This window comes from Macaca nemestrina, chromosome 15, assembly GCF_043159975.1.
Source record: "Macaca nemestrina isolate mMacNem1 chromosome 15, mMacNem.hap1, whole genome shotgun sequence".
Taxonomy (NCBI): Eukaryota; Metazoa; Chordata; class Mammalia; order Primates; family Cercopithecidae; genus Macaca; species Macaca nemestrina.
The window spans coordinates 19,121,547-19,135,730 of NC_092139.1; the positions used below are offsets into that span (position 1 = coordinate 19,121,547).

General features: G+C 39.8%; 1 protein-coding gene across 1 annotated transcript; it reads right to left on the reverse strand.

The window, feature by feature from the left end:
- Positions 1-235: 235 nt before the first annotated feature.
- Positions 236-2,149, reverse strand: LOC112429265 (serine peptidase inhibitor, Kunitz type 4). The gene is made up of 2 exons (XM_024797492.2): positions 2,035-2,149; positions 236-578 (listed from the first exon to the last, which is right to left on the reverse strand). The coding sequence occupies exons 1-2, from the start codon at positions 2,147-2,149 to the stop codon at positions 388-390; spliced, it is 306 nt and encodes a 101-aa protein (XP_024653260.2). The 3' UTR covers positions 236-387.
- Positions 2,150-14,184: the final 12,035 nt, after the last annotated feature.

A 14,184-nucleotide genomic window follows, 5' to 3' on the forward strand; every position in this document is an offset into this window, starting at 1 on the left:
GGCTGGAGCGCAATGGATGGTGCAATCTCGGCTCACCACAACCTCCGCCTCCCGGGTTCAAGCGATTCTCCTGCCTCAGCCTCCCGAGTAGCTGGGATTACAGACATGCACCACCATGCCTGGCTAATTTTGTATTTTTAGTAGAGATGGGATTTCTCCATGTTGGTCAGGCTGGTCTCGATCTCCCAACCTCAGGTGATCCGCCTACCTCGGCCTCCCAAAGTGCTGGGATTACAGGCATGAGCCACCATGCCCGGCCTTTTAAAACTTTTTATTAGAGCAATCCTCCCTCTTCCCACTCCAAGCAAGGTTAGCCCCTGATCAATTTTCCCTATCTTAGGATGTCAAAACCTCTTCTTTTACTCACCCCAAGGACCAAGGACAGGATTAGGTTCCTTCCGGTGGTTTGTATTTTGTAACACAGGTTACATCACATTCTAATTTAAGCTTGAAGTTGTTAAGGTTGCCATCACAGCCAGAGAAGACAAAAGATTCACATCTTTTGGAGGTTCTGTTGTAGAAATATCTAAAGTGAACTTCATAGCAGCTTCCAACATTCATGTCCAATTTGCAGGGATCTGCATGAGAGGTTCCCATTGAGTTAGCGGGAATTGGTTAGGACCCAGCAGGAGAACTTGTCTTTATGGGCCCTTAAAAATTCCTACCTTTGGCCTGGAACTATTCTCATATTCAAGGACTCTGAAAGACATCTGGTTTTCTTTTGGAATTAGTTACTTGGAAAAGTTGCCCTTGCACAATGCAAATTGGTTACAATTTCAGGTTGTTGTCATGAGCAGTGTATTGGAAAAGGAGAAGTAGTGATCAGTGAAAAAGGAGGTTCCACCACTAGCTTGTGCAGGGCGATGAGGTTCCCTACATTTCATATCTTACAGTTTATTAAAGTATGGTATCCTCCTGCTTCCCCACATCAACTTCCTTTCCTTTTAATTGCCCACATTGGACATGCAATTCAGAGTGCCTCCTCCCCAGTTTTCATACATTCACTACACTACCTATACTTCAAAATTTAGGTAACCGTGCCTGCTGCTATCCTCAAAGCAGGATGCATACTAAAATGCTAAAATGCATAACCTTGGGGTGATGCTCTTTCATTCTCATACCCCGTCATCTTCTCCTTTCTTGCCTTCCCAGAGGCAAACCCTCTGTTTTTATTGTTAAGAGTTGGGTAGTAAGTGGTTGGAACAGCCACAATCATGGTTGCATTGACAATCCAGCAATTGTTACCCACCTTACTCAAGCAGCCAGCCTGGAATTTACTCTCTGGTAAAGTTATATGCATAATCTTATTTCATACTCACAAATACCCTCTGCAGCAGGCACTTTTCTGGTCTTCATTTTACACACGGGGAAACTGAGACTAAGAGAATAAGTGGTTGAGTAACTTGTCCAAGGGCACACATCTGCTAAGTGAACAGGACCAGAACTTGGAATGTCTGACTTATGGTATAAACTGTGCTACTTTCTTATCCCCTGGAAGCGCTGAGCCTGCACACACTACAGAAGAAAGTCTCATTGCCTCTCACATTTACATTGTGAGCTCCTCTGAACAGGAATCATCTGTCCGAGAGTTCTAGATATGTCCATAGCCCAGATACTGAAAATGTCTTAATATGCTCTGTCTCCCACCCCCTTTCTCTCTCATTCCAATACATACTCTTCAATGGTCTGGGATCTTTGAAATTTGTCACAAAACCTCTGATTCAAAATCCTTCCAGTCCTTTGGACCTCCTGTAAAAGACTGGAAAGGACTTTGTGTCATTTCTGTTTTTTCTCATCCAACATCCAAAGGACCCCTAGTGTAAGTAATGCCCTGAGCTAAGGGATTAAGGGTCTACGGGTATTGAGTCAAAGGGTTAAGTGTCTATGGGTATTGAGTCAAGGGACTAAGTGTCTATGGGTATTGCCATGAAAGGAAGACCTTCCTGGACTACCTAGATAACACAATTTTCTCCCAATACCTTCTCCCTCACTCATAATTGACCTTTGGATTTATTTTCTGCCTTAGCTTCATACCTTTGAGGTCTCCACATATCTTCTCAGCAATTTTATTAACACCACCCAATAATAGGGTATTCAATGAGCAGAAGATGAAGAACCTTAGAAGAAATCCCAGCTTGGCAGACTTCATGGTGCAGCAAGCAGCAGGCAGGATAGTTGTGGTATTACCTGATGTTATATTTTGGGCTTGATACTTGAGACGGCTGAGCCCACCTACCCCAAGGGCCAGGACTGGACATTACTAGGTGTTGAGTTGAACAGTGAGTGCTTGGGTACCCAGCCATGAAGCTGAAGGCCCCAAACTGATTAGACCTTTGATAGCGAGTCCCATGTTCATCTAGAAGCAATAGAAACTTAAGGATCATAGCTTCTGCATATATTTAATCATGAAGGGTAGAATCATCAGAGCAAGGAATTAAAAAAGGATTTCTTCCTTTCTCTTTTTGGCCTTCTTCCTTTCTCTTTTTGGCCTTTTATGCACAGAAGAAACTAATCATGGCACAAGAGAAACAGTGCAGTAAGCACTATAATAATAGTAACAGGGTTGGTTATAACCTAGAGTACTACTTAATTCCCGGTGCTATTTTTAAGTAATTTATATATACTTAATATACCCTATGAAGTAGGTACAATTGTTACCATCATTTATAGATGAAATGGAAACAGAGATTAGGTTACATGTACAAGGTCACTCATTTATTATGCGGTAGAGACAAGATTTGAATTTGGCTTCAGAGTTTTTGTTCTTAGTTACACTACACTATGCTATCTAGGAACATGAGGACATCTTGGATCTGTTTTCTCCTAAGAGTTTTGAAATTTTGGCTTACATTTACACCCTAAAACCACCTGATGTTGATTTTTTGGTAAAGGTATAACATAAGGATCCTTTTTCATTTTTCAGTGGTCCCAGACCCGTTTATTAACGAGTTCCTCTTCTATTCAACTGCAAAATAATTTTGCTTAATTACATGGGATTGCTTCTGAGCTCTTTATTTCACTCCACTGTATACCCCCACTCCAAAGCCACACTTAATCTCTTGAACTTTGTTTATCTTAGGATTTTGTATTTTCATATAAATTTTAGTTAGTTTGTCAAGTTATTCAAAAGACCTGTTTTGGGCCAGGTGCAGTGGCTCATGCATGTAATCCCAGCACTTTGGGAGGCTGAGGTGGGTGGATCACATGAGGCCAGGAGTTGGAGACCAGCCTGGTCAACATGGCAAAACCCTGTCTCTACTAAAAATACAAAAATTAGCTGGTTATGGTGGCGAGTTCCTGTAATCCCAGCTCCTTGGGAGGCTGAGGCATGAGAATCGCTTGAAACGGGAGGCAGAGGTTGTAGTGAGCTGAGACTGCTATTGCACTCCAGCCTGGATGACAGACCAAGACTCTGACTCAAAAAAAAAAAAAAAACCCAAAAACAAAAGACCTATTTCAGATATTCATTTGAATTGCATTGGATCTACAGATCAACTTGAAAAGAATCATATCATTATAATATTGTCTTTTATATATATATATATATATATATATATATATATATATATATATATTTCCATCTATTTAGATCTTCATTAATATTTTAAAGAAAGGTTTGGCCTGGTGCCGTGGCTCATGCCTGTAATCCCAGAACTTTGGGAGGCCGAGGCAGGTGGATCACGAGGTCAGGAGATCGAGACCCTCCTAGCTAACATGGTGAAACCCCGTCTCTACTGAAAATACAAAAAAAAATTAGTCAGGCATGGTGGCGCATACCTGTAATCCCAGCTACTCTGGAGGCTGAGGCAGGAGAATGGCGTGAACCCTGGAGGTGGAGCTTGTAGTGAGCCGAGATAGCGCCACTGTACTCCATCCAACCTGGGTGACAGAGCAAGACTCCGTCTCAAAAGAAAAAAAAAAGTTTATGATATTTCTAATGCATGTATTACAATCTTATTTACATTTTTAACATTATTGTAAATGCTGTCTTTAAAAAAAACTTCAACTTTTATTTTAAGTTCAGTGGTACATGTGCAGGATGTGCAGGTTTGTTACATACATAAACATGTGCCATGGTGATTTGCTGCACAGATCATCCCTACACCTAGGTATTAAGCCCAGCATTCACCAGGTATTCTTCCTGATGTTCTCCCTCTCCCTACCACCCCCATGATGTGCTCCAATGTGTGTTGTTCCCCTTGTGTGTCCATGTGTTCTCATCATTCAGCTACCACTTATAAGTGAGAAAATGCGGTGTTTGATTTTCTGCTCCTGTGTTAGCTTGCTGAGGATAACTGCTTCCAACTCCATCCATATCCCTACAAAGGACATGATCTCATTTCTTTTTATGGCTGCATAGAATTCCATGGTGTGTGTGTATATATGTATACACACACACACATATATATACACTATATATATACTATATATATGTGTGTGTGTATATATGTGTGTGTGTGTATATATATATATAACATTTTCTTTATCCAGTCTATCATTGATGGGCATTTGGATTGATTCCATGTCTTTGCTATTGTGAATAGTGTTGCAATGAACATATGCATGCATGTGTCTTTATAACAGAATGATTTATATTCCTTTGGGTATATACCCAGTAATGGGATTATTGGGTTAGATGGTATTTCTGCCTCTAGATCTTTGAGGAATCTCCACACTGTTTTCCACAATGGTTGAACTAATTTACACTCCCACCAACAGTGTAAAAGTGTTCCTTTTTCTCTGCAACCTCTCCAGCATCGGGGTTTTTTTTTTTTTTTAACTTTTTAATAATCACCATTCTGACTGGCATGAGATGGTATCTCATTGTGGTTTTGATTTTCATTTCTCTAATGATCAGTGATGTTGAGCCTTGTTTCATATGTTTCTTGGCCACATATATGTCTTCTTTTGAGAAGTGCCTGTTCGTGTCCTTTGCCCACTTTTTAATGGGATTGTTTGTTTTTTCTTATAAATTTGTTTAAGTTCCTTGTAGACTCAGGATACTAGACCTTTGTTAGATGGATAGATTGCAAAAATGTCCTCCATTTCTGTAGGTTGTCTGTTCACTCTGATGATAGTTTCTTTTGCTGTGCAGAAGCTCTGTAATTTAATTAGATCCCGTTTGTCAATTTTTGCTTTTGTTACAATTGCTTTGGTGTTTTCATCCTGAAATCTTCGCCCATGCTTATGTCCTGAATGGTATTGCCTAGATTTTCTTCTAGGGTTTTTATAGCTTTGGGTTTTACATTTAAGTCTTTAATCCATTTTGAGTTAATTCTTGTATGAGGTATAAGGAAGGGGTCCAGTTTCAATTTTCTGCATATGGCTAGCCAATTTTTTCAGCACCATTTGTTAATTAGGGAATCCTTTTCTCATTGCTCGTTTTTGTCAGGTTTGCTGAAGATCAGATGGTTGTAGACGTGCAGTCTCATTTCTGAGTTCTCTCTATTCTGTTCCATTTTTCTATGTGTCTGTTCTCATACCAGTACCGTGCTGTTTTGGTTATTGTAGCCTTGAAGTATAGCTTGAAGTTGGGTAGCATGATCCTCTAGCTTTGTTCTTTTTGCTTAGGATTGTCTTGGCTGTTCAGGCTCTTTTTTTTTTGGTTCCATATGAATTTTAAAATAGATTTTCTAATTCTATGAAGAATGTCAATGGTAGTTTAATGAGAATAGCATTGAATCTATAAATTACTTTGGGTAGTATGGCCATTTGCATGACATTGATTCTTCCTATCCATAAGCATGGAATGTTTTTCCATTTCTTTTTTTGTATCTTCTGTGATTTCCTTGAGCAGTGGTTTGTGGTTCTCCTTGAAGAAGCCCATTACTTGTTAGCTGTATTCCTAGGTATTTTATTCTTTTTGTGGCAATTGTGAATGGGAGTTCATTTATGATTTGGCTGTCTGCTTGCCTGTTTTTGGAATATATGGGAATGCTAGCAATTTTTGCATTCAGATTTTGTATCCTGAGAGTTTGCTGAAGTTGTTTATCAGGTTAAGATGCTTTTGGGCTAAGACAATGGGGTTTTCTATATCTAGGATTATGTCATCTGCAAACAAAGATAATTTGACTTCCTGTCTTCCTGTTTGAATGTGCTTTATTTCTTTCTCTTGCCTGATTGCCCTGGCCAGAACTTCCAATACTACATCGAATAAGGAGTGATGAGAGAGGGTATCCTTTTTGTTGTGCTGGTTTTCAAGGGGGAATACTTCCAGCTTTTGCCCATTCAGTATGATATTGGCTGTGGGTTTGTCATACATGGCCTTACTATTTTGAGGTATGTTCCTTCAATATCTAGTTCATTGAGCGTTTTTAACATGAAGGGATGTTGAATTTTATTGAAGGCCTTTTCTGTGTTTATTGAGATAATCATGTGGTTTTTGTCTTTAGCTCTATTTATGTGATGAATCACATTTATTGATTTGCGTATGTTGAACCAATGTTGCATCCTGGGGATGAAGCCAACTTGATCATGGTGGATAAGCTTTTTGATATGCTCCTGGATTTGGTTTGCCAGTATTTTATTGAGGACTTTTGCATCAATGTTCATCAGGGTTATTGGTCTGAAGTTTCCTTTTTTTGTTGTTGTATCTCTGCCAGGTTTTGGTATCAGGATGATGCTGGCTTCATAAAATGAGTTAGGGAGGAGTCCCTCCTTTTCAGTTTTTTGGAATAGTTTCAGTAGAAATGGTACCAGCTTTTCTTTTTTTCCTTTTCCTTTTCCTTTTTTTTTTTTTTTTATTGAGATGGAGTCTCATTCTGTCACCCAGGCTGGAATGCAGTGGTGTGATTTCGGCTCACTGCAACCCCTGCCTCCCAGATTCAAGTGATTCTCCTGCCTCAGCCCCCTGAGTATCTGGGATTACAGGCTTACATCACCATGCCTGGCTAGTTTTTGTATTTTTAGTAGAGACCTGCCTCAGCCTCCAAAACTGTTAGGATTACAGGTGTGAGCCACTGTGCCTGACTGGTATCAGCTTTTCTTTTTACCCCTGGTAGAATTCAGCTGTGAATCCATCTGGTCCTGGGCTTTTTGTTGTTGTTGTTGTTGTTGTTAGGCTATTTATTACTGTCTCAGTTTCAGAACTCATTATTGCTCTATTCAGAATTTCGATTTTTTTCCTGGTTCAGTCTGGGAGGGTGTATGTGTCCAGGAATTTATCAATTTCTTCTGGATTTTCTATTTTATGTGCATAGAGGTGTTTATAGTGTTCTCTAATGGTAGTTTGCGTTTCTGTGGGGTCAGTGGTAATGTCTTCCTTATCATTTCTAATTGTGTTTATTTGATTCTTCTCTCTTTTCTTCTTTATTAGTCTACCTTGCAGTGTATCAATTTTATTGATTTTTCCCCCCCTAAAATCAGCTCCTGGATTTGTTCATTTTTTGAAGAGGTTTTTTGTGTCTTTGTCTCCTTCAGTTCAGCTCTAATTTTGGTTATTTCTTGTTTTCTTCTAGTTTTGGGGTTTGTTTGCTCTTGGTTCTTTGCTTCTTTTAGTTGTAATGTTAAATCGTTAACTTGAGATCTTAGAGGTGGGCATTTAATGCTATAAATTTCCCTCTCAACACTGCTTTAGCTAGATCCTAGAGATTCTGGTATGTTTTCGCTTGGTTCTCATTAGTTTCAAAGAACTTCTTGATTTCTGCCTTAATCTTACCATTTACCTAGGAGCAGATTGTTCAATTTCCATGTAGTTGTGTTGTTTTGAGTGAATTTCTTAATCTTGAATCCTAATTTGATTGTGCTGTGGTCTGAGAGACTGTTATGATTTCAGTTCTTTTGAATTTGTTGAGGAGTGATTTACTTTTGATTATGTAATCAATTTTGGAGTAAGTGCCATGTGGTGATAAGAAGAATGCATATTCTGTTGCTTTTGGGTGGAAAATTCTGTAGATATGTATCAGGTCTGCTTGATTCAGAGCTGAGTTCAAGTCCTGAATATCTTTATTAATTTTCTGTCTTGATAAGCTGTCTAACATTGTCAGTGGGGTGTTAAAGTCCCCCACTATTATTGTGTGGGAGTCTAAGTCTTTTCATAGGTCTCTAAGAACTTGCTTTATGAATCTGGGTGGTCCTGTATTGGGTGCATATGTATTTAGTATAGTTAGCTCTTCTTGTTGAATTGAACCCTTTACCATTATATAGTGCCCTTCTTTGTCTTTTTAAAGTCTTTGTTGGTTTAAAGTCTCTTTTCTCAGAAACTAGGATTGCAACCCCTGCTTTTTCCTGTTTTCCATTTGCTTGGTAAATTTTCCTCCATCCCTTTATTTTGAACCCATGTGTGTCTTTGCATGTGAGACAGCATACTGATGGGTCTTGGCTCTTTATCCAGCTTGCCACTCTGTCTTTTAATTGGGGGCATTTAGCCATTCACATTTAAGGTTAGCATTATGTGTAAATTTGATCCTGTCATCATGATGCTAGCTGGTTATTTTGCAGACTTGTTTATATGGTTGCTTCATAGTGTCAGTGGTCTGTGTGCTTCTGTACACAGTGTGTTTTTGTAGTGGCTGGTAATGGCTTTTCCTTTCTATATTTAGTGCTTCCTTCCTTCCTTGCAAGGTGCTCTTGCAAGACAGGCCTGGTGGTGATGAATTCTCTCAGCATTTGCTTGTCTGAAAAGAATCTTATTTCTCCTTTGCTTATGAAGCTTAGTTTGGCAAGATATGAAATTCTGGGTTGGAAATTCTTTTCTTTAAGAATGTTGAGTATTGGCCCCCAATCTCTTCTGGCTTGCAGGGTTTCTGCTGAAAGGTTCACTGTTAGTCTGATGGACTTCCCTTTGAAGGTGACCTGGCCTTTCTCTCTGGCTGCCTTTAACATTTTTATTCATTTTGACCTTGGAGAATCTGATTATTATGTTTCTTGGGGTTGATCTTCTCATGGGGTATCTTAGTGGGGCTCTCTGCATTTCCTGAATTTGAATGTTGGCCTGCCTTGCTAGGTTGTGGAAGTTCTCCTGGATGATATCCTGAAGTATGTTTTCCAACTTGATTCCATTCTCTCCATCTCTTTCAGGTACCCCAATCAGTCATAGGTTCAGTTTTTTTTTTCCCCCAAGACGGAGTTTCATTCTTACACCCAGGCTGTGGTGAAGTGGTGTAATCTCGGCTCACTGCAATCTCTGCCCCCTGGGTTCAAGCGATTCTCCTGCCTCTGCCTCCTGAGTAGCTGGGACTACAGGCACCTGCCACCATGCCCAGCTAATTTTTGCATTTTTAGTAGAGATGGGGTTTCGCCATGTTGGCCAGGCTGGTCTCGAACTCCTGACCTCAGGTGATCTACCCGCCTTGGACTCCCGAAGTTCTAGGATTACAGGCGTGAGCCACCGTGCCTGGCCGGTTCAGTCTTTTTACATAATCCCATTTTTCTCAGAGTTTTTATTCTTTGCTTTTCATTCTTTTTTTCTCTATTCTTGTCTGCCTCTATTATTTCAGAAAGATAGTCTTCAGGCTCTGAGATCCTTTCCTCTGCTTGGTCTATTCTGCTATTGATACTTGTGATTGCACTGTGAAGTTCTCATGTTGCATTTTATAGCTCCATCAGGTCAGTTATGTTCCTCTCTAAACTGGCTGCTCTGGTTGTCAGCTCCTGTGTTGTTTTATCATGATTCCTAGCTTCTTTGCATTGGGTTACAACATGCTCCTTTAGCTCAGCAAAGTTCATTATTACCCACCTTCTGAAGCCTACTTCTGTCCTCTCAGCCTCAGCCCAGTTCTGTGCCCTTGCTAGAAAGGTATTGTGGTCATTTGGAGGAGAAGAGGCATTCTTGCTTTTTGAGTTTTCAGCATTTTTGCATTGATTTTTTTTCTCTTATTTGTGGGCTTATCTACCTTAGGTTTTCTGTGGTTGCTGACCTTTGAGTGGGGTTTTTTTTGGTGGGGTTTTTGTTGTTGTTGTTTTCTGTTTGTTTGTTTTTCTTTTAACAGGCCACTGACTGTTAGCACCTGTAGGGCTGCTGCGGCTTTCTGGGGGTCCACTCCAGACCTTAGTTGCCTTGGCTTTTCCTGTAACTCTGGGTATCACCAGTGAAGGCTGTAAAACAGCAAAGCCCACTTCTCCTCTGGAAGCTCCATCCCAGGGGGGTACTGATCTGTTGCTGGCCTGAATGCTCCTGTAGGAGGTGTCTGGAGACCCCTGTTGGGAGGTCTCACCCAGTCAGGAGAAATGGGATCAGGGACCTGCTTACAGAAGCAGTCTGGCTACTTTTTGGTAGAGCAGGTGTGCTGTGTTGGTGGGGACCCTTCCTTGTCTGGACCACCTAGACTCTCCAGAGCTGACAGTCTGGAACAGCTAAGTCAACTCAACTGCAGAGATGGTGGCCACCCCTCCCTCTAGGAGCTCCATCCCAGGGAGAGATCAAAATTCTGTCCGTATAAGCCTGGCTGGGGTGACTGAGGGCTCCCAGCAGGGAGGCCCCACCCAGCTGTGGCTGGAACTCCAAGCCAGCAGGTCCCAACTTGTAAGGTGCTGTGGAGGTGGGGCCTGCAGAATGATGCTGCTTGGCTCCCTGGATTCAGCCTCCTTCCTAGGGGAGTGCACAGATGGATCTGCCCCCTTGTTGGGGATCCTGGGGCCAGAGTATGTAAAACTCTTGGGTCTCTATGTGTGCCGGAGTGGCTGCTCTGCTGAGACTCCACACAGTTCTGTGTATTGAATCCAAGGAGCTCGTCATGTAAGGCTCATGAGGGGATCTCCTCATCTGCAGATTGCAAAGATCTGTGGGAGGAATGTGATTTCCCAGGCAGGGTTGCACACTCACTCACTGCCTCCCTTGTTTAGGGATGGGGGTTCCTTTGGCTCCATGTTGCTCCAGGTGGGCCATCACTCCACCTTGCTTTTCTTCCCTCTCCATGGGTTGAACTGATTGCTTAGTCAGTCCCAGTGTGAGAACCTGGATACTTCAGTTGAAGGTTGCTTCACTTGCTGCTCTCCTTCCTTGGCAGTGCTGTGACTGCAGCTGCCTGTAATTGGCCATCTTAAATGGTATATTTAAACATTACATTTCTTTCTGTTTTTTTCTGGTGTACAAAAATGCAATTCATTTTATATATTAATCTGTTTTTTTTTTTTTTGAGACGGAGTCTCGCTCTGTAGCCGAGGTAGGAGTGCAGTGGTGCGATCTCGGCTCACTGCAAGCTCCGCTTCCCGGGTTCACGCCATTCTCCTGCCTCAGCCTCCCGAGTAGTTGTGACTACAGGCACCCGCCACCATGCCCGGCTAATGTTTTGTATTTTTAGTAGAGACGGGGTTTCACCGTGTTAGCCAGGATGGTCTCGATCTCCTGACCTCGTGATCCGCCTGCCTTGGCCTCCCAGAGTGCTGGGATTACAGGCGTGAGTCACTGCACCCAGCCATATATTAATCTTATATCTAGTCACCTTCCTATGTTCTCTTGTTATTTCTAAATAATTTGTATGTGGTTCTCTTTGCCTTCTACAAAAATAGGCAGTTATCATCTGTGACTAATGATGGTTTTGTGCCTTCTATTCCAATTATGAATGCTTTAAATTTCTATTTTTTAACATTGCTCTAGCTAGAATCTTTAGTACATTGTGGCATAGAAGCTGTGTAGTGGTCATCCCTGTCTTTTTTTCTTGTAGATTTTAAGGGAATGCTTCTAATAGTTTCACACCTGTAAGAATGATGTATACTGTAGGTTTTACTTAAAAAAAAAATGCCTACACTTTATCTTGTTAAGGATACTCCCTTATATTCCCAGTGTGTTAAAAATGTAAAATGTCAGAATTTGAATTTTGTAAAACTATGTTTTGCATCTGTTGGGATTATCACATGGCTTTTAAATTATTATACAGTGAATTATATTCATAGTTTTTTCTCATTTTTACTCTTGCATTTCTGGGATAAAGTTGCTTATACTAAATAATCTTTTTATACACTACTGAATTTAGTTTGCTAATATGCTGTATAAGATTTTTCTATCTACGTTTGTGAATTAGATTGGCTGGTAATTTTCATTTCTCATGCTCTCCTTATTTGGTTTGAGCACTAAGACTATATTGGCCTCAAAGACTGAATTCAGGAATAGTCATTTCTAGTCGCTGGATGATTTCATATAAGATTGAAATGATCTATTTGATTGAACTTTTCTGAAAATTGTGTGGACTTGGTGTTTTCTGTTTTAGGAGATTGTTTCTACTTAGTAAACTTGTTTAATGGCTTCCTATTCCTTCTTCTTCTTTTTTTTTTTTTTTTGAAATGGAGTCTCGCTCTGTTGTCCAGGCTGGAGTGCAGTGGCATGATCTTGGCTCACTGCAACCTCTGCCCCCTGGGTTCAAGCAATTTTCCTGCCTCAGCCTCCTGAGTAGTTGGGATTATAGGTGTGCGCCACCATGCCTGGCTAATTTTTGTATTTTTAGTAGAGACAGGGTTTCACTATGTTGGCCAAGTTGGTCTTGAACTCCTGACCTCATGATCTGCCTGCCTCTGCCTCCCAAAGTGCTGGGATTACAGGCGTGAGCCACTGTGCCCAGCCCCTATTCTTTCTTTTTTCAAATTTTATTTTATTGTGGTAAAAGCACTTAACATGAAGTCTACTGTTTTAACATATTTTTAAGTGTATAGTATGTTTTTGTTGACTATAGGTACTGTGTTGTATACTAGATCCCTAGAACTTATTTCTTTTGCTTGACTGAAACTTTATGCCTGTTAACTGCTAATTACCCATTTCACCTCCACCCAGGCCCTGACAACCACTGTTTCACTGTTGATTCTATAAATTTTACTGCTTTAGATTCTTCTTATAAGTGGAGTCATAAAGTATTTATCTTCCTGTGACTGGCTTTTTTCACTTAGCATAATGTCCTCAAGGTTCATCTATGTTGTAACATGTTACAGAATTTCCTTTTTTAAAGGCTGAATAGTATTCCAATGTATGCATATACTACATTTCAAAAAATGCCTTCATCTGTCAATGTAATAAGATTGTTTTCACATCTTGGCTGTTGCGACTAGTGCTGCAGTGAACATAGAAGTGCTAAGTGCTAATATCTCTTTGAGATCCTAATTTCAATAATTTTGAATAAATATTCAAAAGTGGGATCAGTGGATCATATGGTAGTTCTATTTTTAATTTTAAAAGGAACATTCACTCTGTTTTCCATAGTGGCTGCACCATTTTTAATTCCCACTAACGGTGTGCAAGGGTTTCCTTTTCTCCACATCTTTGCCAACACTTATCTTTTGACTTTTTGATAATAGGCACCTGGCAAGTGTGATATGATAGCTCATATGGTTTTTATTTGCATTTTCCTAATGATTAATGATGTTGAACATCTTTTCATAGACTTGTTGGCCATTAGTATGTCTTTGAAAAAATGTCTATTCAGGGACTTTTACTATTTTTTAATTGTGTTTTTTTTTGTTATTGAGTTGTAGGAGTTCCTTATATATTTTGCATATTAACTGTTATCAAATGCATTTTTTACAAAGATTTTCTCCATTCCATAGGTTGCATTCTCATTTTGTTGATTGTTTCCTTTGCTGTGCAGAAAGTGTAGTCCCCCTTGTTTATTTGTGTTTTTGTTTCTTGGGCTTTTGGTTTCAAATTAAAAAATCATTGTCCAGACCAATGGAACTTTGTCCCTGTTTTCTTCTAAGAGTTTTACAGTTTCAAGTCTTATGTTTAAGTCTTTCATCTATTTTGAATTGATTTTTGTGTATGGTGTGAGTTTTCCCAATATCATTTACTGAAGAGATTATCCTTTCCCTGTTGTATATTCTTGGTGCCTTTGCTGGAAGTTAGTTGACCATATCTGCATGGGTTTAATTCTGGGCTCTGTATTCTGTTTCATTGCCATATGTGTCTGTTTTTTATGCTAGTACCATACTTTTTGGATTACTGTAGTTTTGCAATATAGTTTAAAATCAGGAAGTGTGATGCTTCCAGCTTTGTTCTTTTTGCTCAGAATTTCTTTAGCTATTCAGTGTCTTTTGTAGCTCACATGAATTTTAGGATTATTTTTTCTATTTCTGTGAAAAATATCATTGGAATTTTGATAGATATTGCATTGAATCTGTAGAGTAATTTGGGCATTATGAACATTTTAACAATATTAATTTTTCCAACACATGAACATGGGATATCTTTTCATTTTTTGTGTCTCATCTATAATTTCTTTTATCAATATTCTGTAGTTTTTAGTGTACAGATCCTTCATCTCT

Excerpts from the sequence above, each read along its gene's own strand:
- LOC112429265 (XM_024797492.2), bottom strand. The coding sequence starts at position 2,149 with ATGAAGTCTGCCAAGCTGGGATTTCTTCTAAGGTTCTTCATCTTCTGC. Across the intron at positions 579-2,034 it reads GATATGTGGAGACCTCAAAG|ATCCCTGCAAATTGGACATG; the intron begins GTATGAAGCTAA and ends CCTCTCATGCAG.